This window comes from Podarcis tiliguerta (genome assembly GCF_965153285.1).
Source record: "Podarcis tiliguerta genome assembly, chromosome: 8".
Taxonomy (NCBI): domain Eukaryota; kingdom Metazoa; phylum Chordata; class Lepidosauria; order Squamata; family Lacertidae; genus Podarcis; species Podarcis tiliguerta.
The window spans coordinates 22,685,508-22,711,154 of NC_139541.1; the positions used below are offsets into that span (position 1 = coordinate 22,685,508).

Genomic DNA, 25,647 nt, shown 5'->3' on the forward strand with positions numbered 1-25,647 from the left:
GCCATAAGAAAGGAGGGAAAAGCAGCAGCAGCAGAAGAAGCTGCCTCTTCATTGCGCTTGGATCCAGCTCCACAACCCTCTGAATTGCTGCCTGTCATGCAGCTGTGAAGGGTTTTGGTGAATGGAAAGTTGAATAGCCATCTATATCTGTTGCCAAATTCCAAACTCTCTACAAGGTGGGGAAGTGGAGGGAGGTATAAGGTCTAGGACCAACCTTGACAGATAGCCACTTCAGTATGGATTACAGGTAGATGGGTAAAAATAATACCTTTGGGCAGACGTCTGGTCCAGAAGCATTGCAAATGGATTGTCCTGTAAACTGCATCATATAACTACTTAAACTAAATAATAACTAAATGGCATCAGTCTTTGCGATCGGACTGTGTTATGCCACTGGGCTGAGGAGCAATGTGTGTGTGGCAGCATAGCACTTTTACTGATAAACCATATTTTATTAGACCAACTCCACTGTTTCTAAACCACCCCTATCGATTGGAGAGAGAAAGTCCTGCTTCCTGCAACGCATAGTTAACCTACGGAACTCACTCCCACAGGAGGCAGGGATGGCCACCGACTGATGGCTTTAAAAAGAGGATCAGGCAAACTCATGGAGGAGGAGAAGCTATCAATGGTTACTGGTCATATTGGCTATGCTCTGCCTCCATGGCCAGTCACAGTAATGCTCTTGAATACCAGTTGCTGGGAAAATCAATAAAATGCCTAAATTTCTTTTTAAGGCTGTGGAGCCCCAGATGCTGCATGTTCTAACTGTGGCTGTATTTATTACCAGGTATCGATGTCAAGAAGGGCAGAGGTCGCTACATTGACACCTGTATGGTAACGTTTGCCCCTCGCTACCTGCTAGATAATAAATCTATGCACAAGCTTGCCTTTGCACAGCGGGCGTTTGCCAGGGGACAGGTAAGAAAGCTTCCATTCCCTCTAAGCAGTTTTAGTGTTACTGCATAAGAGTCTTCCAGCCTTGTATAATAAGCCCTCAATAAGTTAACTAGCCCTCTAGGGCCTGGCAGTGGAAGGACTCTGTACTGGGCGCATAACAGGGACAGAGCACCATGCGGTGTTGATGTAAATAATGCCAATCCAAATGAAATCTGTCCTTCAGGTAGACTGGTTGTTCTTCGTGCTAACTAACATTTAGGCGTGCCCTGTGTTTTCTTTATGTGGGTTAAGGAAAACCATCAATTGATTGCTCGCCTTGGGGCCATGCAAAATGGTTATTGGTAAATGCTGTTGGCTGATGCATGTTGTTTCAGGGCACATCGAACCCAGATGGCTACATCTCCACCCTCCCTGGCTCCAGTGTCGTGTTCCACTGGCCGCGCAACGATTACGACCAGCTGCTTTGCGTCCGGCTCATGGATGTCCCAAACTGCATTTGGTCTGGAGGCTTTGAAGTCAACAAAAACAATTCCTTCCATATCAATATGAGGTAGTTTCGGTCGTGTGGATGCTGCTGCTTTAATACATCTAAAACACATGTGCAGGCATACTCCTTAGTAGTTGTTGTGCAAGACAGAATTTGACATGGGCTTACCATCGTGATTCTAGAGAGCAGGGAATTCCTATCTATTATAGCCACCTCCTCCAAAATGAGCTCCAGAAAGTCAGGCAAAAGAGAACCACAGATATACTGGCCACCGGCTGATAGCTGTGTGTGTGATTTCTCCCTCCTCATCGGATCTACTCTGCCTTGCTTGCTTGACCTTGAGAGTTTCCCTCTCCATGACCTCTGCTCTGCTCTGACAACCCTGGAGCAAAAGTAGACAAATCTAGGTTTCTTCATTGACAGTGCATTGATTCTAAGTTAATTCTAAGTTCACATTACACCTGGAATTTATGCGAGCCCATTATCTTTGGATGTGCCAATATTTGGGACAGGTATTCCGGCATGTGAAAGCATTGTTGATTTCTAGCTCTCACCTTCATGAGGATTTGAAACTGTGAGCCATTACTTAAACCTATTGGTTTTGCAAGGTGCTTTCCTGGTTTGTGACACTAACCAGACTGGTTCTGTTTTCTGCAGGGACACCCTTGGGAAATGCTACTTTCTACGAGTAGAGATCACTCTGAAGGGAGCTACATACCGTGTTTCGTTCAGCGACACCATCCAGTTACCACCCCCGTTCCGCATAGACAACTTTTCCAAGGTGACGGACCATTTCGTAGCATAACGGCCTGTAACAAAAACGTTTCTGGGACTTGGTGCTAATGGTTCACCCCTTTGTGACATCCTCGTTGCTCTAGGTCCCGATCGTCTTTGCTCAGCACGGTGTTGCAGAACCACGGCTCAGCACAGAAGTCAAGCCAACAACCTCTTTAGATTATGCCTGGGACGAGCCCACCCTTCTGCCTTACATAACCCTGACCGTCAAAGGAGCCGGCTCCTCCGAAATCACCTGCAGCATGGATGACTTCCAAGACAGCAAGCAGCTCTATTATGAGAACTTCATTTATATTGCTGCAACGTACACTTTCTCAGGGTAACCTCTCTTTTTAAACATCATTTATTTGCAGCGTTTATCTCCCCCCCCCCCCCTTAACCAAATGGCTGTCGGAGCAGCTTAAAAAAAATAAAATCAGTTCTAGGACTGCAGCCTAGGAATGCTTTTCCCGTTCATAGGCCAGAGGCAGAACAAGGCACTTTGTTAAAATGAGCACGCTTTCCAAAAATCTATTGATAGCTTTATTGTGGGAGGAGCTTATAACAGGACTCATAACTAGGTAACATATTTAGAATGTAGTAAGTCTCCCCAAGCCCAGTCTCCTTACCTGGAAGTGGCTGCTACAGTGGAAGCCCCCTCCCCACCCCCACCCCCACCCCAGACTGCAGAAGCAGCACAGGCAGTGTTGAAGATCTTCCTTAGGGTGCCTGGAATAACACCACAGCAGCATTCAAGGCATGGGGGAAGTAGGAAGGACACTGTGGTGGTGGGAAAGAGGCTGTTTTTGGCTCAGTTTCCATTCTGAGCCACCTATGGGGTCATAATGCTCACCTTGGGCTGAAAGTGAGCGATTTGATTCACCGATTACCATTCTGTGAATCTAGCAAACATCGCCATTTGAAGCAGAAATCCATTTAAAACGGAGACTGCGGAACTGCGCTTGCTCCTGTTCATCCCCTGATCGTGAATCTTCCTCATTTTTTTCTTCCCCCACTGTTGATGTTTCAGAATGCAACATCCTTGGGGCAGGGGCCTGCCTGTCTTTACTTGTTACTATCCCTTACAGTGTATCGTAATGTGGTGCGCCCAAACTTCTTAGTTATACATTTATACAGTTATACAGTCACACATCACTAACCAGAAGCAAAGGAAAGACATTTCTAGCCCTGTACTGCTCAGAAACATTTTGGAGCATCTCCACCCCCAACCTTCTGCCCGGACACTGAGATCCAGCGCCGAGGGCTTTCTGGCACAATAAAGTTACAGGGAACCAGGCAGAGGGCCTTCTCGGTAGTGGCGCCCGCCCTGTGGAATGCCCTCCCATAAGATGTCAAAGGAATAAACAACTATCTGACGTTTAGAAGACATCTGATGGCAGCCCTGTTTAGGGAAGTTTTAAATGACTGTGTTTTAATGTATTTTTAATCCTTGTTGGAAGCCACTCAGAGTGGCTGGGGAAACCCAGCCAGATGGGCGGGGTACAAATAAATTAATAACAACAACAACAATATTCAGTGGTAGCTCATCCCTACTGGAACGGGTAGGGGAGAGGCCCAGACAGTAGGTGGTGCCAGTGGCAATGACTGGCAGCTAGTTCTAGTTTCGTCCCACCTGCCTCTTCCCTGCTGAATTCCACATGGGCAACACGGAGACTAAGGAGGAAAAAAATGACAGGTAGTGCCAACCCCCTGGGCTTAAAATGTAAGCAGGCAGGCTTGCTTACACTGGTGGGGCACACTTCCATCTGCCCTAATGGGCAGCCTCTGCAGCTACTACCGGGAGCATTTTAAAAAATTGCCTGTGCTTTTGCTTTCCTGTAAAAGTTACATTTCTGCTCACCACTTGTAAGAAGTTTGATAATATTAAAACATCTTTGCTCCTTCTGAGTGTTGGAACCCTTCTCAATTTCCTTCCAATTCTAGACTGCAGGAAGAATCCGGGAGGCCCGTGGCTTCGAATAAGGACGTGGATTGTGCTGAACTTGTCCTGGATGTTTCTCTGAAGACGCAGAGAGTCATATTAAAGAAAAAGGTATGAAGCTCAACGGTCTGTGGAGAGAAACTGCCTCGTTCTGAACACAAAAGTGGGTGCCTTGAGCTGCTTGTGATCCCATCTCTTCGTCGCTGCTGTTTTCTTCTCAGGAGCCGGGGAAGCGCTCCCAGTTGTGGAGGATGACGGGCACTGGGATGCTTTGCCACGAGGGCTCTGCGGTTCCTCACCATCCGAACAAGCCGTCCCCTCCCCGTTCCACAGAATCCTCTCTGATCTTGGACATCGCAGGCCTGGCTGCCGTCACAGACAACAGGTCTGCAAACACCCCAATTGGCTTCCTAATGAGGAGCTCACTCGTGTTAGCAAAAGGAGTTTGGGATCAGAGTTTAATGCCAAAGCGCAGGTGTATCCTGCAACATGTCATTGATGGTGCATTGGTGCACTAGTGATGGATTATTACCAAACTGTACACACATAATTCTGCCTTACCAGTTGTTCTGTGTTGCTTCCCAAAATGTAATTGCATTATTGCTGTCAGGAGGGGCACTCTTGCAGGGTGAAAAATAAATTGGGCAGAGGAAGAAAATGCACTAGTTATGAAGCTGGCACTTGTTCGGCCTTTAAATCAGGCCTAAGGCCACACACGGAGGGACGCGGGTGGCGCTGTGGGTTAAACCACAGAGCCTAGGACTTGCCGATCAGAAGGTTGGCGGTTTGCACCCCTGCGATGGGGTGAGCTCCCATTGCTCGGTCCCTGCTCCTGCCAACCTAGCAGTTCGAAAGCATGTCAAAATGCAAGTAGATAAATAGGTATCTACTAAAGATAAATAGGTAAACGGCATTTCCATGCGCTGCTCTGGTTTGCCAGAAGCAGCTTAGTCATGCTGGCCACATGACCTGGAAGCTGTATGCCGGCTCCCTCGGCCAATAAAGCGAGATGAGCACCGCAACCCCGGAGTCGGTCACGACTGGACCTAATGGTCAGGGGTCCCTTTACCTTTAAGGCCACACACACTTTCCCTTTCCTCTTTTGTGCCCTCCTTGAGTGTGGTTTTTTTTTGTTTGTTTTTGTTTTTGTTTTTTTTTGCCTGGCTGGAATGTGCCCTTGAAATGTGGTGCTTGTCTAGGTGCAGGGTAGAGAAAGGTAGGTAAACAGTAGCTTTAAAGCTGCTGTCCGTCTCTGCATCTTGTGGGAGCGAATTTCTGTGAGTAGATGTTGGCCTTAATTGCAAAAAACAGTGCATCCCACTGCTCATCAGAGGCCAACAGCCTTTCCGTAAATTAGCATTGTGGGTGGGTGGAAATGGAATAAAGTAAAATGCACAGATCATTTTAAAAAAAGCAAAAACGGGGAAAAACAAATGGTGCACAGATGAACTTGTTTTGCTTTTTCAGGTATGAACCGCTGATGCTGAGAAAGCCAGACCGGCGGCGTAGCACGACACAGACCTGGAGTTTTCGGGATGGGAAGCTCGTCTGTGGCATGCACGGGCTTGTCGTTCAGGTTGGCATTGGGTGTTTTTCCCCCCTGGATGTCTCTCGAGGTGAACAAGGACCAGCCCTTTGTAAAACCTCTTAACGGGGCTGGGGAACCCTGGGCTTGGGGACCAGAAGCAGCCCTCCAGGCCTCTGTCTGGTCCTTAGGACTTTGCCTGGGCTATAGCCATACTTGCTTTACACCTTCCTTGACCATTTGTGCCTGGCTGGGAAAGGTCCTATGAAAATGTCTCTTGCTTGCCTGGGCGGAGGATGGAGACGGGGTGTGTGTAGAAAGTTCTCTACTGCACAGCAGTAAGGCGTTACATTCCTTGTTCTGCCCACTTTTGCCTCTGGCCTTGGCACATGGCCCCCAGAAAGTTTCCCTAAAGGGAATGCGGCCCTAGGGCTGAAAAAGCCTGTGATCTATTAAAAACAACAACAATTAACCAGGAATCTGTTCAGTAAGCCACAAGCTACCCACTGCCTTTGGGGCGTTATTTCATCCAACTTCTGCATTTCATTGGAACATTTCTGCCAGGGCAAAGGTACGGGTTGATCCATAGGCCTGATTTTAATTTGCAGCACATGAGTAGCTCAAAGACAAAGGCTTTTTAACTGCCGCCAACTTTCTGTGGTAGCCCAGGACCAGCCATATAATGTGGAGAGCTGGGTGGGAGAGCTGTGTTCTGGAACTCGCAGGGTGGCCCTGAACCTAGTCACTCTCCAGTTGATCTCAACTTAACACACACGGTCATTCTGCGCTATAGCTGGCATGGGGAACCTTTCTTGTTTTGAGAGACACATTCCCTTGGGGTTATTGGTCAGGGATCAAAGTTAAGAGACCATCAGGGAAGAGTGAGATCTTCCCCTTCCCAACCAATCTCCCTCTCGTTCTTTTCAACCTACTCCTCTTCCTCTCTTTCTGCAGCCCCATCTTCTTCTCTCCCTCCATACCCAGCCGGGTGCAGGGGGAGGAACGGGTTTCTCTGGCAAGAGGTCTGAACAAATGTCTTGCCTAGAGCTTTCATGGAAACCTAGGGAGTCTCCTTATGTCGACTAGGGCCATTTGTCTTCCAGGCCACTGCTCTTTGATGGGTGGGTCCAGACTGATGGCTGAGTTGCAGCCTGATCCAAGCTCGGATCAATGGGCATGACCGCCTGACAAATTTGTTGTTGTTGTTGTTTAGTCGTGTCCGACTCTTTGTGACCCCATGGACCAGAGCACGCCAGGCACTTCTGTCTTCCACTGCCTCCTGCAGTTTGGTCAAACTCATGCTGGTAGCTTCGAGAACACTATCCAACCATCTCATACTCTGTCGTCCCCTTCTCCTTGTGCCCTCCATCTTTCCCAACATCAGGGTCTTTTCCAGGGAGTCTTCTCTTCTCATGAGGTGGCCAAAGTATTGGAGCCTCAGCTTCACAATCTGTCCTTCCAGTGAGCACTCAGGGCTGGTTTCCTTCAGAATGGAGCCTGACAAATACTATGGGGAAAAAAAGTATCAAGAAAAGGATTGTAGAATTGGAAGGGACCCCAAGTGTCACCTTGTCCAACCGCCTGCAATGCAGGACTCTTAAGCTAAAGCATCCATGACCGATGGCCAAAATCGGCAGCCGAAGCAAAGAGTGTGACACACTGTTCTCAGCCACCTCAGTCAGTAGTAGTAACTCTCCTGTCCTCACCAGCAAGATGCCCCACCCCACTGCAGAGATGCTTTGATTAAAGGTGGGTTGCATGCCTGAAAACGTTGGAAGTCTGCACTGACTGGCAGCAGCTTCAGGTAGGCATCCTCCCCAGCTGGCAGGGATGGAACTTGGGACCTTCTGGGCCTTCTTCCGTGGAGCTACAGCCCGTCCTCCCCAGCACTCCACCCTTCAACTCTATCCATTGCAGCTTTCCCCCTACTTCCTTCCTTCTCTTCTGGGTTCTTCTCACCCAATAAGAACAGGCTAAGGGGTGCAGCTTACCTCCCCTAGGTCCTATCAGTAGGGAGGTCCAGCAGATAGCAGGGAGCAGGTCTTTTCTCTAGTGGACCTCTAGCCACAGAACAACGCTGTTTCCAGGGAAGCTCAGCTGGCACTAGCATTGTTATCTTTTCAGCACCAAGCAGAAACATTCTTTTATTTCCCCATCTACTAGGACAGCACTAGAGACCTGGATTTTCTTCTCTCTGTCAGGTGTTCATTTTTGGTTTGGATTGGGGAGGGTTGGGCCTTTTACGCTTTCAGCTCACGTTGAGGGGGTTTTGGGGGGTTTCTTTTATAAGCACTGCTATATTCTGCATTGTATCATTGGGGTCATTATATTGATTACATTGCATTTATAAAAAAAAAAGTTTTCTGCAAATTGCTTCGGGGATCCCTGCCGGTTGTAAGAAGCGACTGATAAATTCAACAAACCAGCATAAGAATTGGGATAAAAAGCACAGGATAGCTCTGCCTGCCCTGGCCTCTTGTCAGCCCTGTAAGGAAAAGTAAAGAAATCCACAGAGCATCCCTGTTCTGCCAAAACTTGATCATTGCCACCATGCTTGCATTTCAGGAATTATTTATGGCCTGTGTGGTTTGTTAGTTTTATTTACGTTTGTCTAGCTTTTGTTTCCAAAAACCTTTTCACTTATATTATGTGATCTTCACTGATTGCCGCAATAGGAAGCTTAACAGAAAGGAAAGCTCTGAGCTAAAAACTTAAAATTGGTAGGATTACAGTGAATTGGTTTTCCACAAGAAAAGGATTTTCAAAGGGAGAATGCAGACTATGTCATTAAGAATCAAACCTGATTTACCAAAAGAGAAAGAGAAAAGGGTGGGGGGGGGGAGTGTATTTTAGTAACTCAGAGATCTTTGATCAAAGACTGCCTACTCTGAGCTATCCATCTGGAATTAATTTGTAAGCTATATTATAACAGATGCACTCTTCAGAATTCTTTATTAAAGGGATTTGTGATCCCTCTATTTGCCCTGTCTGCCTCCCCTTCCTCCCTAATTCCATGTAGTTATTTGTAGTGCTTTGCAAAGAAGTGGAAGGCCGTGGCTCCATGGTCAAGCATCAGCTTTGCATTCATAAGGTCCCAGGTTTGATCCCCGGCATCTCCAGGTAGGGCTGGGAATATCCCTTGTCTGAAATCCTAGAGAGCCGTCAGCAGTAAGTTTAAGACAATAGTGAGCTAGAGGGACCAAGGTCCTGGCCTTTTAAGGCTGTAGTCTTCTGCACATTCACTCCCAGGTAAGTCCCATACAATTAAGTGGGACTGCTTTCCAAGCAAACTTGCACAGGTTTGGACCTTAAGTCAGTTTGCTATGAGCCCCTAACCAAAGCAAACGACAAAAAGAAAGAAAGAAAGAAAGAAAGAAAGAAAGAAAGAAAGAAAGAATATATGGAAAAGTTCTCAAGTCAGCTAAAATATATCGGCTCGAAGATTTGAAAATGCAGATGCTCTGAATAGAAAGTGCTACAGTGGCACCTATGGTTACGAACTTAATTCATTCTGAAGGTCCGTTCTTAATCCGAAACCGTTCTTAACTTGAGGTACCACTTTAGCTAATGGGGCCTCCCGCTACCGCCACGCCGTCACCGCACAATTTCTGTTCTCATCCTGAGGTAAAGTTCTTAACCCGAGGTACTACTTCTGGGTTAGCAGAGTCTGTAATCCGGAATGTTTGTAACCCGAGGTGTTTGTAACCCGAGGTACCACTGTATTTAGTTTTAAGCTCTTTCCACTTTCTCTGTTGTTTCCTCTTTCCTTCTAGGCAAAAGGAGGCATTGCAGGGCTACATGACGGAGCAGAAGTCGTTCTTGGACCCGATACGTCCCTGGAGATGTTAGGTCCAGTTCCACCGGAACAGCAGTTTGTCAATCAGAAGATGAGGCCTGGCTCGGGAGTTTTGGTAGTCAGGGTCATTCCAGATGGCCCAACCAGAGTCCTGCAGGTGATGGAAATTCTCCGTCTGATCCATGGAGATTTATTTCTATAACTAAGTTATGCTTGGAGTAGACCCATTGACATTTGTGGAGCCGAGTCCATCACATTCATTCATTTCACCAGGCCTATTTTTAAGTTGGCCTGACATTGAACACAACCCAGTATTTCTAAACCGATCTTCACCCAGACATGATACGCAGTGAACATAGACAGTTAGTCATACAGAATGCTAATAGAAAACTACAGTGTCTTTCATAACTTTTAGGCAGCAAAACATTGTAAAAACTAAAAGCAGGCTGAAGCAGCATTAGCCTTTAAAAATCCCAGATTTTTTTAAAGTCTTAAAGCGTCATTGAAAAGATTGTAATGTCTGCACCAGTCATACCTCCAGAAAATGCTGAAACACCTCTGCACCCAAGGCCCACTGTTTATATATCCATTCATATATACTGAGCATTGCTAAACAAGGCACTGGGGGAATGGCCTCAGCCAAACTTCTTCAGACGTTGGCACGGTGACTTAACATTTGCAAATTAAGCTAATGCATCTTTCAGTACCCGTGCTATCTTTCAGTATAACAGTGTTTATATGTGCTTTTCCATACCCAAAAAGGGGACCCTAAAGCTGACTGACGATTATCAACAAAACAATTACCACCCCCGCCCCCCAAAAAACCCAGAAGTCAGGAAATAAATAGCAATGGTGCTAATAAATTAGAAACCGCTAACAAAAATGATCAAAGAATGGCCCCTGCTGCTGAAAAGCATCCTGCAATTACTTTGTTTTAAAATGACAATTTAAAATAGTGGCGCAGAAGCCGTTGGGCACGATGCTTAAGTTCTCCCTGGGCCATTTTTACAGGTGGGCAGGGCTGCCTATCTGCCGGCCACCTGACAACCCAGTTATATCAGGCAAAATTGTTTCTACCCACCATCCTCAAATGTGGTTTGGAATCAAACTACAAAGGCACCAGCCTTTGCAGACTCTGCTTGTTGGCAGTGCCTGCAACCCCAGCTTCACAGGCCAGATGGGGAGACCTGCTCTGCTGAGGCATGTGGGTCACAGGTTCCTTGCTGCTGCCTTAAAGGCAAAGAGAGGGAGAAACAGGCAGACCACTTGGCACTGAGAGTTCCATAGCTTGGGCACCATCTCCAAGAAGACCTTGTGTTGTGTCCACACCAGATGTACCACCAGTGATGGGGACACGGATACAGGACTCCTTTGAAGATGCAAAGGTTCATACAGAACCAGCTAGGAACAAAGTGTTGCATTAGATATTTTGTTGCTGCCAGTTTCTTTTCGATTCATCAATTTCTTACTGAAACTTTCTATTTCAGGTTTCAGGTTTTGTTTCTGGGTGTTGTTTTGAGGCCTTTGGATTTCATTGGCCTTGTAGAGGGGAAATAAAATCCTAATAGTGTATTCTGTATTAGATAACAGACTTCAACCAACGCAGAAATGATCGTTTCTCATACGAAGGGGATGAGCTGGAACACGATCTGCGGAAGCTGAAGAACCCTGACACAGAGCAAGAATTGGAAGTGAGTCAGGTTGGGAGGTTGTTGTTGTTGCTGCTGTTTTTTCAACAGGGATAGCTGCATAACAAGGACCACTCACTCACTCTTCTCATTTTCAAATCTGAATTAGGCATTGGCCACTGCACTTCGTTGTGCTTCAGAAATTCTGCTTTGCAGACCTGGTGCAGAGACCGATAGGATTGGATCTGAGAGAGAGAGAGAGTTCCCATCGTGATATGTAGAAAGTCCGTCTTGGAGCATTCACAGTCTAAATTTGACTGCTGATAACTTCCACTGTTTTAATTCTGAAACATCAAGCTGTAGCCAGCAAGGAACTCCTGTTTATGGAATCAAAAGAGCTGGGGTTGCATTTCATAACACACAGGAGTCCCTTGCAGATGAATCACAGAATCCGGACTGCAAAAGTGCAGAGCCGGAGCAAAACGGGTGTTTTGTGCCAAGGAGGTTCATGCAGAAATGTAATGGCTCCTTAAATCAGCTGTGGGGGACCTTATTTAGGCCAAGGGCCACATTTCCTCATGGCAGCCTTCTGGGGAGCCACAGGCAATAGCAGGCACTGTGATGGATGTGACTCTCGGCTTCGTTTGAAAGGCTGCGCCAACCATGCAGAAGTTCCAACTTGTATCTCTCTGTGGCATTTACCCAGGCAAAAGGCAGGGCTGGTGACGGGTGAGGCCTGGGGAGAGTGTGTGGGACAGTCCTGAGGGCCAGTTAGGTAAAGGGTAAAGGGACCCATGACCATTAGGTCCAGTCGTGGCGGACTCTGGGGTTGTGGTGCTCATCTCGCTTTATTGGCCAAGGGAGCTGGCGTACAGTTTCCAGGTCATGTGGCCAGCATGACTAAGTGGCTTCTGGCGAACCAGAGCAGCGCACGGAAACTCTGTTTACCTTCCTGCTGGAGCGGTACCTATTTATCTACTTGCACTTTGACATTCTTTCGAACTGCTAGGTTGGCAGGAGCAGGGACCGAGCAACGGGAGCTCACCCCGTTGCGGGGATGCAAACCGCCGACCTTCTGATTGGCAAGTCCTAGGCTCAGTGGTTTAACCCACAGCGCCACCCTAAGCCAAATGTGTCTTAGGGGCCATATTTTGTCCCCAGCCCTGATGTTCCCCGCATCCGATTTAGGTTGTTCTAATTACAAGTCCTCAGTCTTTACTTCCACGGGGATGTGAACCCTGTTTCTGAATGCAAAAGGCCCCAACTGAAGCCCCCAAGTTGAAAAATAGAAACGTTGGTGGTTTTAATGCTTGTGTGGATGCTTTTCAACCCATTTTGCTTCTGCTCCGTTTGTAGGTCCAGTTGAAATTGGAAGGCGGAATAGGTTTATCTTTAGTTAACAAGGCCCCAGAAGAGCTGGTGTTTGCGAGCTTCACCGGCATTAACGTCCATTTCACACAGCTGTCAACGGGTCAAGTGCTCGAACTGAGTATACAGGATATACAGGTAACTGGATGGGTCCACTCTCAGACAAGAACAAAAAGAAAGAAGACTTTGGAGTAAAATTCATCCTGGAAGTATATAAGCTAGATGCGAATATGACATGCAAGGAAAAATAAACATGCCAGGGGCGGCTCTGGTTGTCTTCCTCTTGATAAAGAGCAGTCGCTGTTCCCTTGGGAAGCTTGCCCTCGAATCAGATCAATGATCGGGACGTTCTGGTTCGCCGAGCAGTCCCAAATACGGAATTGTGTCTGTGCAAACAGCAGGTGGCACTTGTGCACCCAAACAGACAAAACTCTCTCTAGCAGTGCTAGAAAATGACATGCTATAACCTTTAAAAGTTGCCCAATGGGAAATAACTGGTGTAAAGTAGCTGGAGTCATTTTGGCTGTTGACTGATATAATGGTGAAGACCTTGGTGTGCCTACTAAGTTGCCCAATGGGAAATAACTGGTGTAAAGTAGCTGGAGTCATTTTGGCTGTTGACTGATATAATGGTGAAGACCTTGGTGTGCCTACTAAGGCAACACAGGTGTAAATTGTGGTCTTCTTTGGGACGTGTAAAAGTGTTCCCATTTCAACATCAGGGTACCGTTTTTCACCAGGAGCTGTTTTTCATTTTGCAACTTTGAGATATCTTGATGCTTCTCCCCCATCTCCTTGTTTAGGTGGACAACCAGCTCCTTCGTACCACTCAGCCTTTCATGCTCTTCCTGACCCCCAAAACTGGTGAAAATGAAGCAACTGAGACAGGTCCTGCCCTACAATTGAATGCCATGAAATTTCCCAGTAAGAGCCCTTTAACTGATATATACAAGGTAATCCAACAACCAGATATCGTTTGGGCTATTGAACTGCAGAACTGGGAAGAAAGGGGATCTGTGTACCTATCTAGGCATTGCTCCCTCTGTTGTTTAGTCGTTTAGTCATGTCCGACTCTTTGTGACCCAATGGACCAGAGCACGCCAGGCACTCCTATCTTCCACTACCTCCCGCAGTTTGGTCAGACTCATGTTTGTAGCTTCGAGAACACATTCCAACCATCTCGTCCTCTGTTGTCCCCTTCTCCTTGTGCCCTCCATCTTTCCCAGCATCAGGGTCTTTTCCAGGGAGTCTTCTCTTCTCATGAGGTGGCCAAAGTACTGGAGCCTCAGCTTCAGGATCTGTCCTTCCAGTGAGCACTCAGGGCTGATTTCCTTAAGAATGGATGCGTTTGATCTTCTTGCAGTCCACGGGACTCTCAAGAGTCTCCTCCGGCACCATAATTCAAAAGCATCAATTCTTTGGCGATCAGCCTTCTTTATGGTCCAGCTCTCACTTCCATACACTGGGAAAACCATAGCTTTAACTACACGGACCTTTGTTGGTAAGGTGATGTCTCTGCTTTTAATGATCCTGTCTAGGTTTGCCATCGCCTTTCTCCCAAGGAGCAGGCGTCTTTTAATTTCGTGACTGCTGTCACCGTCTGCACCGTCTTGCTCCCTCTAGTAGACAGAATTGGAGACAAAGCAAAACAGATGTACAAAAAAAAATTTGAACACATGTGTGGTCAGTCTAGGACCATGGAGACCAGAGTTCAAATCCCTACACAGCCACGAATCTCATTGGGGGACCTTGAGTAAGTCACTTATGGTGTTTGGTTGTATTTGTTCTGTGCTGAATACCCTACAGAAGGGATATCTCAGTATAGTATATCCACAAGGAAACTAGGCAAAATGCCCAAAGAAACACACATACAGAACAAATAAAATGCAGACCAAAGAAAGCAGACAGCACGTGTTTGCACACATCTCAAAAGAGGGAACTTCCTCAAAGTTGGGAGATAAAAGTAAAACAGATTGGTGGGCACTATGTTGGGGACCACATCCCTAAGGTTCAAGTTGACCCTGTAGTGCTTCCAACATTTCATTTTATCTTTTTCTTGTACCTATTTGAAGATCCGAAAAGTTGACTTCATGCAATGTGAACCCATTTAATGTTTTGGTTAACATCTGTATTATGTGTTAACATTCCGCCAGCCTCCTGGCGTATGTACCTGGTTCAAATCCTCAGGCTTCCTTCTGGGTGTGTATTAATTCTGAATCCATGTGTTACCGAGTGGAAGCCCTGTAAGGCTGAAATTCAGAATGCAGAGTTTAAAATACGTTTTTTGTGTCACGGGTCTTTTTGTGAGCGCATTTATTTAGATTGCAAACTCCTCGTGTGATCTGTGTTTGCTTTCATAAAGAGTTGTGTGCATAGCGCGATAGAAAAGAACACACCTCCCTCTCGTTCCAGCATCTGATGATCACAGCTGGCAGGTTCACAGTCCAAATCGAGGAGAAGCTGCTCCTGAAACTTCTGAGTTTCTTCGGCTGTGATCAGTCAGAATCAGGTACGTTGTCAGGTCCGCAGTCACACCTGCTGAGTCTGTAAATAAAGGAAATAAAAAATGCTTGGAAATTTTTCTACATTAAGCTGGAAAGCCTGAGCTGAAAACATTTTGGCATAATACTTCTCATCCATCCCCAATATGTCTCTATGTTGGTTTCAGCCTGCTTTTGCTTTTTTGAAAAAATGCCTTGCAGGGGCCTTAAATAATGTTGTCTTGATTCGATTGGAAATATTCCGTACAAAACACATTGCAAATATTGGAATATTTTGCAGTGCAGTCCTGAAAGGGGGCATTAAAAAACAACAACACACATTTTAATATATATTATTTAAAGATGATCTGATTTGGAGTAGGAGGTGATTAGTGGGAGTACCAAAGAACCACAGCAGTAAGCTGGGTTGGGATTCATAAGGTTGCATCCAGCTAAGTCCTAGTCAGAGTAGACCCCTTGAAATGAATAGACCTCAGATAGTCACTTCCATTAATTTATTTGGGTCTTCTCTGAGTAGGACTAACCCTGGGTGCAACTCACAGTTGTTTTTGCAGAAACTGTTGGTTGCAGAAACTGTTAACTTGTAAGCTCCCTGGATTTATGCCATTATTACTTTAGTTGCCCTCATTCATCATAATGGTAGCAAATTAGATGCCCCAGGTACTGTAGTAATAATGCCTGTGTCGTGTTGTTGAAACACAGAAGTTGAAAGTTACGATGAAAACCTTCATGAAAAGCCGGTTGATCAAGGTGGAGCGCGGAAGCGATATTACTTTGAAAACCTCAAGATCAGTGTGCCGCAGATAAAGCTGAGTGTCTTCACTTCCAGCAAGCTCCCCTTGGATCTCAAGGTAAGGCTTCATGGGTCCATCCTTCCAGAGTGATCTGCTGCATTGCATAATAAATTCTTGCAGGGTGATAGATAAGCAGTGGTCTGCAGGAGATCTGCAGTCTTCCTGAGGATCTCCTTGTATTTAGAAAGCCAAATTTCTAGTACCGAAGGCTGTGAAATAATATCTGCTGAAAGCGCAGAATCCAGGGAGAATTGGGTAGTAAAATTCACGCCTCTTCCCCCCTTAACAACTGAGGATTGTCTTGCCAATTGTCTGGCTTGACGAATGTTTGGTTGACAGCAATGGGCAGCCTCTAGGATATTCACGTTCTGAATGTGTGTGACAGTGTTAAGACTTGAACCTGAAGTATATCCTGAAAAGGAAGCCTGTTGGAGGATCATCGGCAGATACTTTGCTTTTTTTATTGGTCATTTGAAACCAAACTGAGTACAACTTAAAATGAATGGGAGAAGAAGAAGAAGAAGAAGAAGAAGAAGAAGAAGAAGAATTTGGATTTGATATCCCGCCTTTCACTCCCCTTCAGGAGCCTCAAAGCGGCTAACATTCTCCTTTCCCTTCCTCCCCCACAACAAACACTCTGTGAGGTGAGTGGGGCTGAGAGACTTCAGAGAAGTGTGACTGGCCCAAGGTCACCCAGCAGCTGCATGTGGAGGAGCGGAGACGCGAACCCGGTTCCCCAGATTACGAGTCTACCGCTCTTAACCACTACACCACACTGGCTCTCAGTGTAGGGAGAACCTACAGTATGTCCAGATAGTGATGTGGGATTCCACATCCAGCCCCAGCCATCTCCAACAACAACTGGAGAACCGCGGGCTCTTCGTGCCCCACACCTACCCGCCATCTCTGGCTTAAAGGAGGGAGCATTCATGGGAAAATGCTCTAGTAGGAACTGTATAACTTCTATGAAATTATATACAGTGGTACCTTGGGTTACAGGCGCTTCAGCTTATAGATGCTTCAGGTTACAGATGCCGCTAACCCAGAAATAGTACCTCAGGTTAAGAACTTTGCTTCAGGATGAGAACAGAAATCGCGCGGCGGCAGCTGGAGGCCCCATTAGCTGAAGTGGTACCTCAGATTAAGAACAGTTTCAGGTTAAGAACGGACCTCCAGAGCGAATTAAGTTCTTAACCCAAGGTACCACTGTACAACATACGCTGTCTAGTGTGGGGAGTTTGAAGTCTGGGCCAGGCAACACATTCTGTGTCTCATATTGGCCTTTGATATTTGGGGATCCATTTCCGTGTTGGAAAAACACTCTTGTTTTCAGACCTTATGAAAAGCAATGCAGGATGAGGCCCAAAGACCCATCTAGCTTATTGTTCTCACAGTGGCCAACCAGATGCCCATGGGAAGCCAGCACGAGGGGCCTGGGTGCAATAGCAGCCCTCACAACCTGCAATTCTTAGCAACTGGTGTTCTGAGGCACATTCCCTCTTGACCCTGGAGAGACAGAGAGACCCTTCTGGGATAAGCCCCCAAAGAAACTCTGCACATCCTGCCGTGGAACTGTTGCACATTATCCAAGCGAAACACTTTCTGGACCTACCAGGCCTGGCCATCACCCTGTGGGAGCAGAGTGGGCCACAGTGTGCCCTCTTGCAGCTTTGCTTTGTGTTGGGTGAGGAGAGCTGCACTGGGGAGCAAGCTGCCCTTCTCTTGCTTTCGTTCCTGCGCTTCTTTGTTGAAGAACTCCTGAGAAGGTTCCAGGGAACCTGGAGTTCCTGGGAACACAGTTTGAAAAAGACTGTTCTAAGTCAATACACCTATTTTTAGCCTCCAGTTGACAAGGAGCCTCCACTTAATTAACCAAAATATATATATATATAAAAGCCACAGATATTGTGGCATTCATTCTGAGCTCAAGTCTGGGGCAGGCAGTGCAAACAAAAACGCAGGGAGCATTAAACTGCACGGTGCTGGGGACTCTTTGGAAAGCAATGGCAGGGTTATTCTGTTTGCTGTCCTCACAGTCCAGAGAAGCCCTCAGCTTTAGTGGCTGCTGCTGTCTGTCCCTCTCAGGAAATAGGACGGGAGTGGATTTAGGAACGGGGAAGTAGCTTGTTGCCACTCAAGGAAGCTGCCTTTCATTGTGCAGACTGAAAGCGGAAAAAGCTCAGGGAAGGAAAACGGAATGAGATTTTCAAGATGTCCTTTCAGATGTCTTTTTTTATTATTTTTAACAAGTGGAGCAGCAGAGAAAAGGCAGCCTCCACCTGGGCTTCGAATGCTAAAGCTCTGTCCATTCTTGTATTGTCTCTCATTTTTCGTAAGTTCAACCCCAACGTGATTGGGAGGTAGGAAAAGAAGATGAGGAGAAGCATGTGCCGAGTCATGCACTTTTAACACAAGGCGCCTCTTGCAGTAATCCATAAGCAAAGCTGCCAGGTTTAGCTGAGAAATGCCAGGATACGGAATTTAAAGGATTGGTAGCCTTGAGGTCATATCTCACTGGAGATGTTCTGTTGGCCCTACCTATAGCAGATGGCAAGAGAGGGTATGGCAAATTGAATTGTCAGAACATCTGATTTACCACCGCAGAGTTGTCCAAGGTTTGGCCAAAGGAGATATAGTATGGCTTTCTCCTATAACCAACAACAGCATATTACACAAACCTCCAATGGCTCATACATCATGGAGAGGGCAGTTGCCTCCCCCCGACGGTTTCTCCTTTTGCCTGGTCTAGATATGTTTTAGACTGTCCCTTTTATTGTTGTTGATGTGTGATGATGACTTTTGATCTGATTTCATTTTGATGTAAATTCTGACCCATTTTGATTTCTTAATGTTGAAGATGGAGAAGATGTAAGCAATATTGTACTTCACTCAATCACAGTTATGTTTTTCTCCCTTTGAATTGTTCATCCTATTGATTTTCGTTGCTGTTGCTTTAAAGTGTTAAGATGCTAATCTAGTTACTCTGTTTGCTTTAGGCATTGAAAAGCACCCTGGGCTTCCCTCTGGTTAGGTTTGAAGATGCTGTGATCAACCTGGACCCCTTCACCAGAGTCCATCCCTACGAGACGAAAGAGTTCATCATTAACGATATCCTGAAGCACTTCCAAGAAGTGAGTTAAGTTTGCACTAGGGGGCGCAGGGCCACACGGAGCCAGGCCTTCCTGCTAGGTAGTCCCTGCTGCATTGCAACATAGGAACCTTCCTTCCCCACTCAGGTTCACCAAAGCCCCAGTCTGAGCAGACTTGAGGGCTGCTAGCGTTTGATGACAGTGATAGCGCAGATGTTCTGTGTGTGCTCCCCTATCTGAACACCGACCGCTCGTGTGGTTGATCCAATTTAGAGTAGATTGAACGGGCATCTTATTAAACTACCCCCTGTGCTTGCCAGTGGTGGCCACGGCCAGAATAAAAAATGGGTGGGACCACACTTTTCTTTGCTCCTCTTGGTCCCTGCCCACAGACTGCAGGGAGAAGAGTATATTGTTCCTGCCAGAGGTGTGAACTAGTTAGGTGGCAACAGCCTCATGAAATTAGTTTAAGGACCACAGGTTGCCCACCTCTGTTTTGTAATCAAGAGTGGGGGAAATGGGTGTGGCCACCCCTCCCTCCCTTTCTTTCTGTCCCCCTCTTTCTCCCCCTTTCCTTTGCTGGGTGTTCTCCCTTACTGTCTGTAGCCCAAGTTACAAAGCAACTTACTGACTTACATATTATCCCCCCTTGAGGGTTTTGATAGGGTAAGACATGAACATTTAGGTGTCTCCAGCTCCTTCACTCTGACTGCTGTTTTAGCACCTATGGTGAGATCAGAAGGCTGCATTTTGGTCTTCTCCAGCTCTGTGATTCAGATACAGAAGAGAGGAGGGAAAGGGGTCTTATTTCCTCCCCCCTTTATGGTCGCCCCTTCTTATGCAAAAGAGCCCCCTTTACCAAACATGATGACTTGCCGTGGGCTCTGTTTCCAGTGACATTTCTGATGCCCTTTCCAGGAGCTGCTCAGCCAAGCGGCAAGGATCCTGAGCTCTGTGGACTTCCTTGGCAACCCAATGGGTCTCCTGAACGATGTTTCGGAAGGTGTTACTGGGCTGATAAAATATGGAAATGTCGGCGGCCTTATACGAAACGTTGCCCACGGTGTGTCAAACTCTGCTGCAAAGGTAGGGATACGAAGGATAAGGAGGCCCGTTTGTTCCTCCTGCAGCGCTAGCAACTGCTGATGCCTCAGAGCAGAGGTCGGCAAACTAAGGTACGCGGGCTGGATCAGGCCCAATTGCCTTCAGGATCCGGCCCGCAGACTGTCCGTGGATCAGTGTGGGGATTCTGTTCATCCGGGCTGCGCCTTTTTCCCCCTGTGCCATTCCATTTCCCCCCCCCTCTCCTGCACACACACTGTGGCAGCGCCTCCTCCCTCCCTCCTCCTGGCTTCTCCCTGCCCTGTCTAGAGGAGGAAGGGGGCTGGCTGAGCGCCATTTTAAGCAGTCCCTCTCCGGAGCCAGCCCTTTCGCACCAATCATCTTCCCTCCGCCGCCACTGCCCTGGTGCTCCTGTGAGCCAGAGAACGGAGCAGACAAGCTTGCTCTGCCTACCCACGAGAAGCAGTGGCGGTGGTAGTGATGGTGGTGGTGGCGGCAGCCCCAGGGAGGGTAAGCGCAGCGGCTGAGGTGGGAGTGGGGTGGAAGACTACTTGTCCCCCTCGCCTCTTCTTCTAGCTCCTCCTCCTCCCCCCCAGTGCCGCTTCTCCGGCCCACCACAAGGTATGAGGGACAGTGGACTGGCCCGCAGCTAAAAACAATTTGCTGATCCCTGCCTCAGAGCAACCTTCCCCTACCTGTTTCTCTCCAGGTATTCTCAAACAACACTGCTTGAAAGCACAGTTATTTTTGTTACCAGGTGTGATTGTCCCAAAACATGGGTTGGCAAGATGGCTGACTTGAACCAGTGGGAAAACAGACCATTTTAACATAGATAAAATCATCAGCCAATATCGTGACAGATCATAGGGCATGTCTTTGTTTCCCCCTTCTGTTCCATACTGATGGACTGTTGCCATTTAAACCCTTCCTATATAATAAGAGCTTTCATCCTTTGGAACTCCCTGCCTATTGACGCCACTCAATATTACTTCAAACACATACGGAAAAGTTTTTATTTCAGCAAGCCCTGCCCAGAGAGATGGGAATGTATCCAATTCTACTCAAGAGTAGACCCATTAAAATTAATGGGCCTGCCCTGATTATGACCAACTTTGGATGCAATCCATTGCACTATATTTAACATTAGTCCTAGTTAGACCCGTTGAAATGAATTATTTAACTAATTTAGATCCGTTAATTTCAGTGTGTTTACTCTGAGCAGGCACTAGCGTTGGATAGAATTCGTAGTTGAGTTGCATATATTGGTTTTTAATGTTTAATTGATTTTATTTGTGATTATTTTATTTGTATTTGCTTTTTTTGTGGTTTTTGCAAACTTTGGCTGTGTTTTATTTGCAGTTTGACTTCTCCACGGTTTTATCTTTGCCTCCCTTACAGTTCCTCATGCTGTCAAATGAGTTCTGTCCTGGGCAGAAGGATTGTCAGATCCCAAAACAGGCAGAACGATGTGCGCACAGTATATCTATTTTAGACATTTGTATACAACCCTACATCATTTGATTCTAGGGCAGTTTGCATTGAAACAACAACTTCTAAAAACAACAATAAAAACATTACAGGACAAAGTTCAAATACAGTCAGCCATGATTTCATGGCTTAGTGATGCATGCTCTATTTTTCAGGTCCTCATTTAGACATTGTGTTAGACATTGTGTTAGACATTGTGTTCTCCTGTTTTTACAGCCTCAGCACAATTGAGGCAACGTTTTCAGCGTGGGCTTTTTTCCCCTGCTGAGATTTATGCATTTTTTCCCCCTAAGCAGCGAAGCCCCTTCAGAATCCATCTCGTGCATGCCTGTTTCGGATTATTCGTTCCGATCTACATTGAGTGCTGTGTGCTATTGCATCTCGCAAAGGAATCTTTGAAAACTCGGCTCGGGTGTTGAGAAGAAATAATCCAGTCTCGCCACAAGGGAACCTAGCCAGACCAGTAAAAATCGTGGCCATTGGTTCTGCTCTTGTGCGCTGTCTGCAGGCAGAGTATGATTAATTAGGGTGTCTGCTCTCGCTGCAAACCCTTCCACCTGACACAGAGGAGCCAGACATTTTCACATCCTTCAATTCATTACATCAGTTCTGAGTCGTTGGTGGTTGAGGCAGCCAAAACCCGTCTAGGGAAATTTGTACGTGTCTTATGCCCCCTGGATTACCTGGTTCCTTTTCCTCCCCTTTCTTTTTTTAAAAAAGCAGTTCAGAAGATGCAAATAATGGCAGACCTTCCATATCCACGTACTTCTTAACGAGGCTGAACTTTAACGACCCCTTTAAAAGAAATAAAAAGTGCCTGCAAGAATTGCACGCACGCACACACAAAAATGCCTTATTTATGAGCTGTGTCTGGTTTTGCCATTGTATAGATTTTCTGTTTAATCACTGTTGATTATTCCAGTAATGGGTTTTCCATGTATCTCAGAGCGTGTACTGGGTGAATGACTTCTTTCAAGTAGAGAGGTTCTGTGTATTTAAGTTGGCACAGAAACTCAGGTTAATGGAAGTTCACTTCAGACCATTCTCTGCGGCATGATCCCTTGGAGACTGGCTGTTTTTGTGTGTTAAGAAGGGCTTTGATCCTAAATATAGGGACCGGAGGGAATTTCCATTCCATCTGCCATGGCGGCTAAAAAAGAAAAAGAAAGAAACCCAACAGTCCTGTTTGAACTATTTGCATCAAATATCCTTCTCCCCCCCCCCTTCCATTTGGGTTCTTTCTTTTTTTCTTTTTTCTCCCTTAGGGTTGCAAATACCAAAAGCTAAAATTATTCCTCCCTTCAATGACTCCTTGGTTAGAGGCGACAGTTGGTGGTGCAACTTTATAAGCAACAAGATGAATTCCTTTTAGTGATTCAATTCTGTCCTCCAGCTCGAAGCCTTGGTTGTATTGCAATGTCTGCCAGCGTAAGGAGAGGGGTTGTTTTTCCCCCTGAAAGGTTGTTTTTCTGCATCAGAAATATTACGGTCTGGTGGCTGGCTCTGCGTTGGAAATGGCTTCCAGTACTAGAGGCGCAGCAGATTATTTGCTGGCGGCTAAAGAGTCCCATGCTTGCAGTCCACTCTGGAAATTACAGAAAAGCTGCCATGACTGGTGTGTAAATATACAAGTGTGGGAACAGGGTGCCCAAAGAATCCCTGCAGAAGACGGGCTTTAAAACAGAGTACAAGCACAATGTTGGGCAAGGTGATGGCAGCAAGCATAGGGAGACTGGGGTGGGGTGTGTGAGTCTGCAGCAGGGAAAGTATGGTCAAAGATAAACAGAGAACAGGCAAGGGCAGCAAATGTAATTATGGAGCTGCGCATGAGCATGAAGCTTCATTTCAGTAGGAACTGAGCTCAAAAAAACTTCTCAAAAGAGATGAGAAGAGGTTTGAAAGGTTGGGGATGCCACAACCTACATGTTCAGAGTGGTTCTCGAACGCCTTGGTACTCGTACGTTTTGGCTCCCAAACACCGCAAACCCGGAAGTGAGTGTTCTGGTTTGTGAATGTTTTTTGGAAGCCAAACGTCCGATGCAGCTTCCGCAGCTTTTGATCAAGTGCAGAAAGCTCTGCAGCCAATCGGAAGCTGCACCTTGGTTTTCGGAAGTCGAACAGACTTCTGGAACGAATTGCGTTCAAGATGCGACTGTATATTAATCAAAAACAAAAAACTAGAGCTCCAGACATACACCTATCTAGCTAAAGCAACTACTTTATAAGTTGAAGTTACTGGGAATGAAGAGAAACACAAAATGCGGAGTGCAGTGTCTGCGTTTTCATGATAATCTCAGATATAGAAATTTACTTTTATGAAGGCACTGGTAGGTGCTGTTTGGGGCTTGGGTGCCCTTGATACAGGTGGTGTGGGGTGGATGATAGAATGCAGTTCTTAAGCAACTTATTACGGCAGATCTTGATGCCCTCTGTGACTGGTTTGCTTTCCCTTTTCACAAGATGACCCACTATGTAGTGAAAGCTCCTCTCTGCTTTGGTGTGTCAGCCCAACACCTCTCAAGAGATCATGCTTGGCTTTTTGAAATGACACTTTTCCCAGCTTGCTGCAGGGAATGATTCTCTGGTATCACTGTATATACACTATATCTCCACTGAAGGGTTTTGTTCTGGACTGGACTGGAGAAATCGGCTTGCCACTCTTATTAAAGCGAATTGTTCTGGAGCATAGAGAAGTCTCTTTGGTACCTATCGGACAGTGTAACACTTCAAGAAACTAAAGTGAGTGGAGGAGCAGTCAAAGTTTACTTGCTGCACTAGGGCAATTAAAGGTTCTGAAAGCTATAAATATAAGCAACAGAGAAACCTCGCAACGAGAGCTCAGCTTTCATGTTAAAATTTGATGTTTTCTTTGGGAGTTTCAATTTCTGCTGAACCAGCTGCAGCTGTCGTTCCCCCCACCCCCACCCCCGGGTACCATCCTCTTGGTTGAGTTAGAAAGGAGTTAAAGACCAACATAAAGGCAAGGCAGGAAGAAAACATTTTCATCTGAAGTATGACAAAGTGATTAAAAGCTGGCAGAGCTGATGTTGTGACGTGCCCTCCCTCCAACATTGGGAGTGGTGACACCCGCTGTTTTGCAAAATATTCGCTGTGGAAATTCCAGGGGATTCTGGCAAGGGTTTTTTTTTTTTTTTTTTTTTTGTTTTGTTTTGTTTTGTTTAATTGGGCTCAGCCAGGCTATATAGTCAGTTTTTACATGTCTTAATCGAGGTGTTGGGACTGGGGAGAGCCAGTTTCCTATCCCCACATAGCCCTGAAGCTCAGTGGGGAAATTGGGCAGGTCATTATTCCGCAGGGGGGTTGTGAGGATAATATTGGTGGTGGCACATATTACTCTGCCATCTTACCACCAACTTTATTACAGGATAAGCTGTTGTGGACCAGCAGCTCCTTCATCAGATCCATTAAGTCCACTGTAGCCCACAAAAGTTTATCCCATAATCAAGCTGTTAATCTTTAGAACAGCAGTAGCCAATGGGATCCCCTTTAGATGAATGTTGGACTGCAGTTCCCATCAGCCCCAACCAGCATATCCAACAGTCAGGGATGGTGGGAGTCGGGACTTGTAGTCCATTGGCTTAAGGTACCATACGTAGGTCTCTTTGCTATCAATCTGCCTGGTACTTTCTGAAGGACAGGAGGACACTGTAGTACCTGATGTTTTGGACTACAACTCCCATCATCGCTGGCCGCTGGCTCATACCAGCTGATGGGAGTTGTAATCCAAAGCATTTGGAGGGCAGCAGGTTGGCAAAGGCTGGTGTGAACAGCAGTAGGGGGCAGGAGACTGGGTGGTTGGCACAGAAAAGGTCTCTTTGGGCAGGGGTCAAGAGAGAGAGAGAGAGAGATTGTATGAGTGTGATCTTCTGGGTGTGGGGAGAGATTTCCCAGACTTAAGAGACAGTAAAGGAGAAAGAGTGGAGTCTTAAGGAGCAGGCGGGATGATGGAGCGGGCAGTCTTTTGCTTCGTTGTGTGTCGAAGCAAGGAGCAACAGAGATGCAAGGCAAGGTTCAGGTGCAAGGCTTAGACTGTGGGGAACACCGAGCTTGAAGTTGGTTTAGCAAGGGGCAAGCTGAAACTGAGCCCTTCTGTGCTAGTAGCAGCAGCAGCAGGTGCAGATCACCGATCTTCCTGGGTCTTCTCTGGGGAAGTCTTCTGAGTCAGTGAATGGCAATGGTCTTGCCCTGCACATTCGCCTGAGAGCACTTCTGGGGCTGGCCCCACGTGCTCCCCCTTCCCCCATTCTGCTCCTCACTCTCACCCCCTGCAGA

General features: G+C 46.5%; 1 protein-coding gene across 14 annotated transcripts in view; it reads left to right on the forward strand.

Moving 5' to 3' along the window:
* VPS13D (vacuolar protein sorting 13 homolog D) overlaps positions 1-25,647 on the forward strand; it is a 115,500-nt gene that overhangs the window by 60,150 nt on the left and 29,703 nt on the right. For 13 of the 14 annotated variants that reach the window (XM_083452025.1, XM_083452029.1, XM_083452033.1 and 10 more), the window contains 15 exons: positions 791-921; positions 1,275-1,450; positions 2,045-2,168; positions 2,266-2,501; positions 4,106-4,214; positions 4,325-4,488; positions 5,571-5,679; positions 9,402-9,581; positions 11,008-11,115; positions 12,409-12,558; positions 13,224-13,373; positions 14,833-14,929; positions 15,624-15,772; positions 18,712-18,846; positions 19,723-19,890. In XM_083452025.1, coding sequence (XP_083308151.1) covers positions 791-921; positions 1,275-1,450; positions 2,045-2,168; positions 2,266-2,501; positions 4,106-4,214; positions 4,325-4,488; positions 5,571-5,679; positions 9,402-9,581; positions 11,008-11,115; positions 12,409-12,558; positions 13,224-13,373; positions 14,833-14,929; positions 15,624-15,772; positions 18,712-18,846; positions 19,723-19,890 — 2,186 coding nt within the window. Of the gene's footprint in view, positions 1-790; positions 922-1,274; positions 1,451-2,044; positions 2,169-2,265; positions 2,502-4,105; positions 4,215-4,324; positions 4,489-5,570; positions 5,680-9,401; positions 9,582-11,007; positions 11,116-12,408; positions 12,559-13,223; positions 13,374-14,832; positions 14,930-15,623; positions 15,773-18,711; positions 18,847-19,722; positions 19,891-25,647 lie in introns of those variants that run through there. The other variant, XM_083452026.1, reaches the window with a different exon arrangement.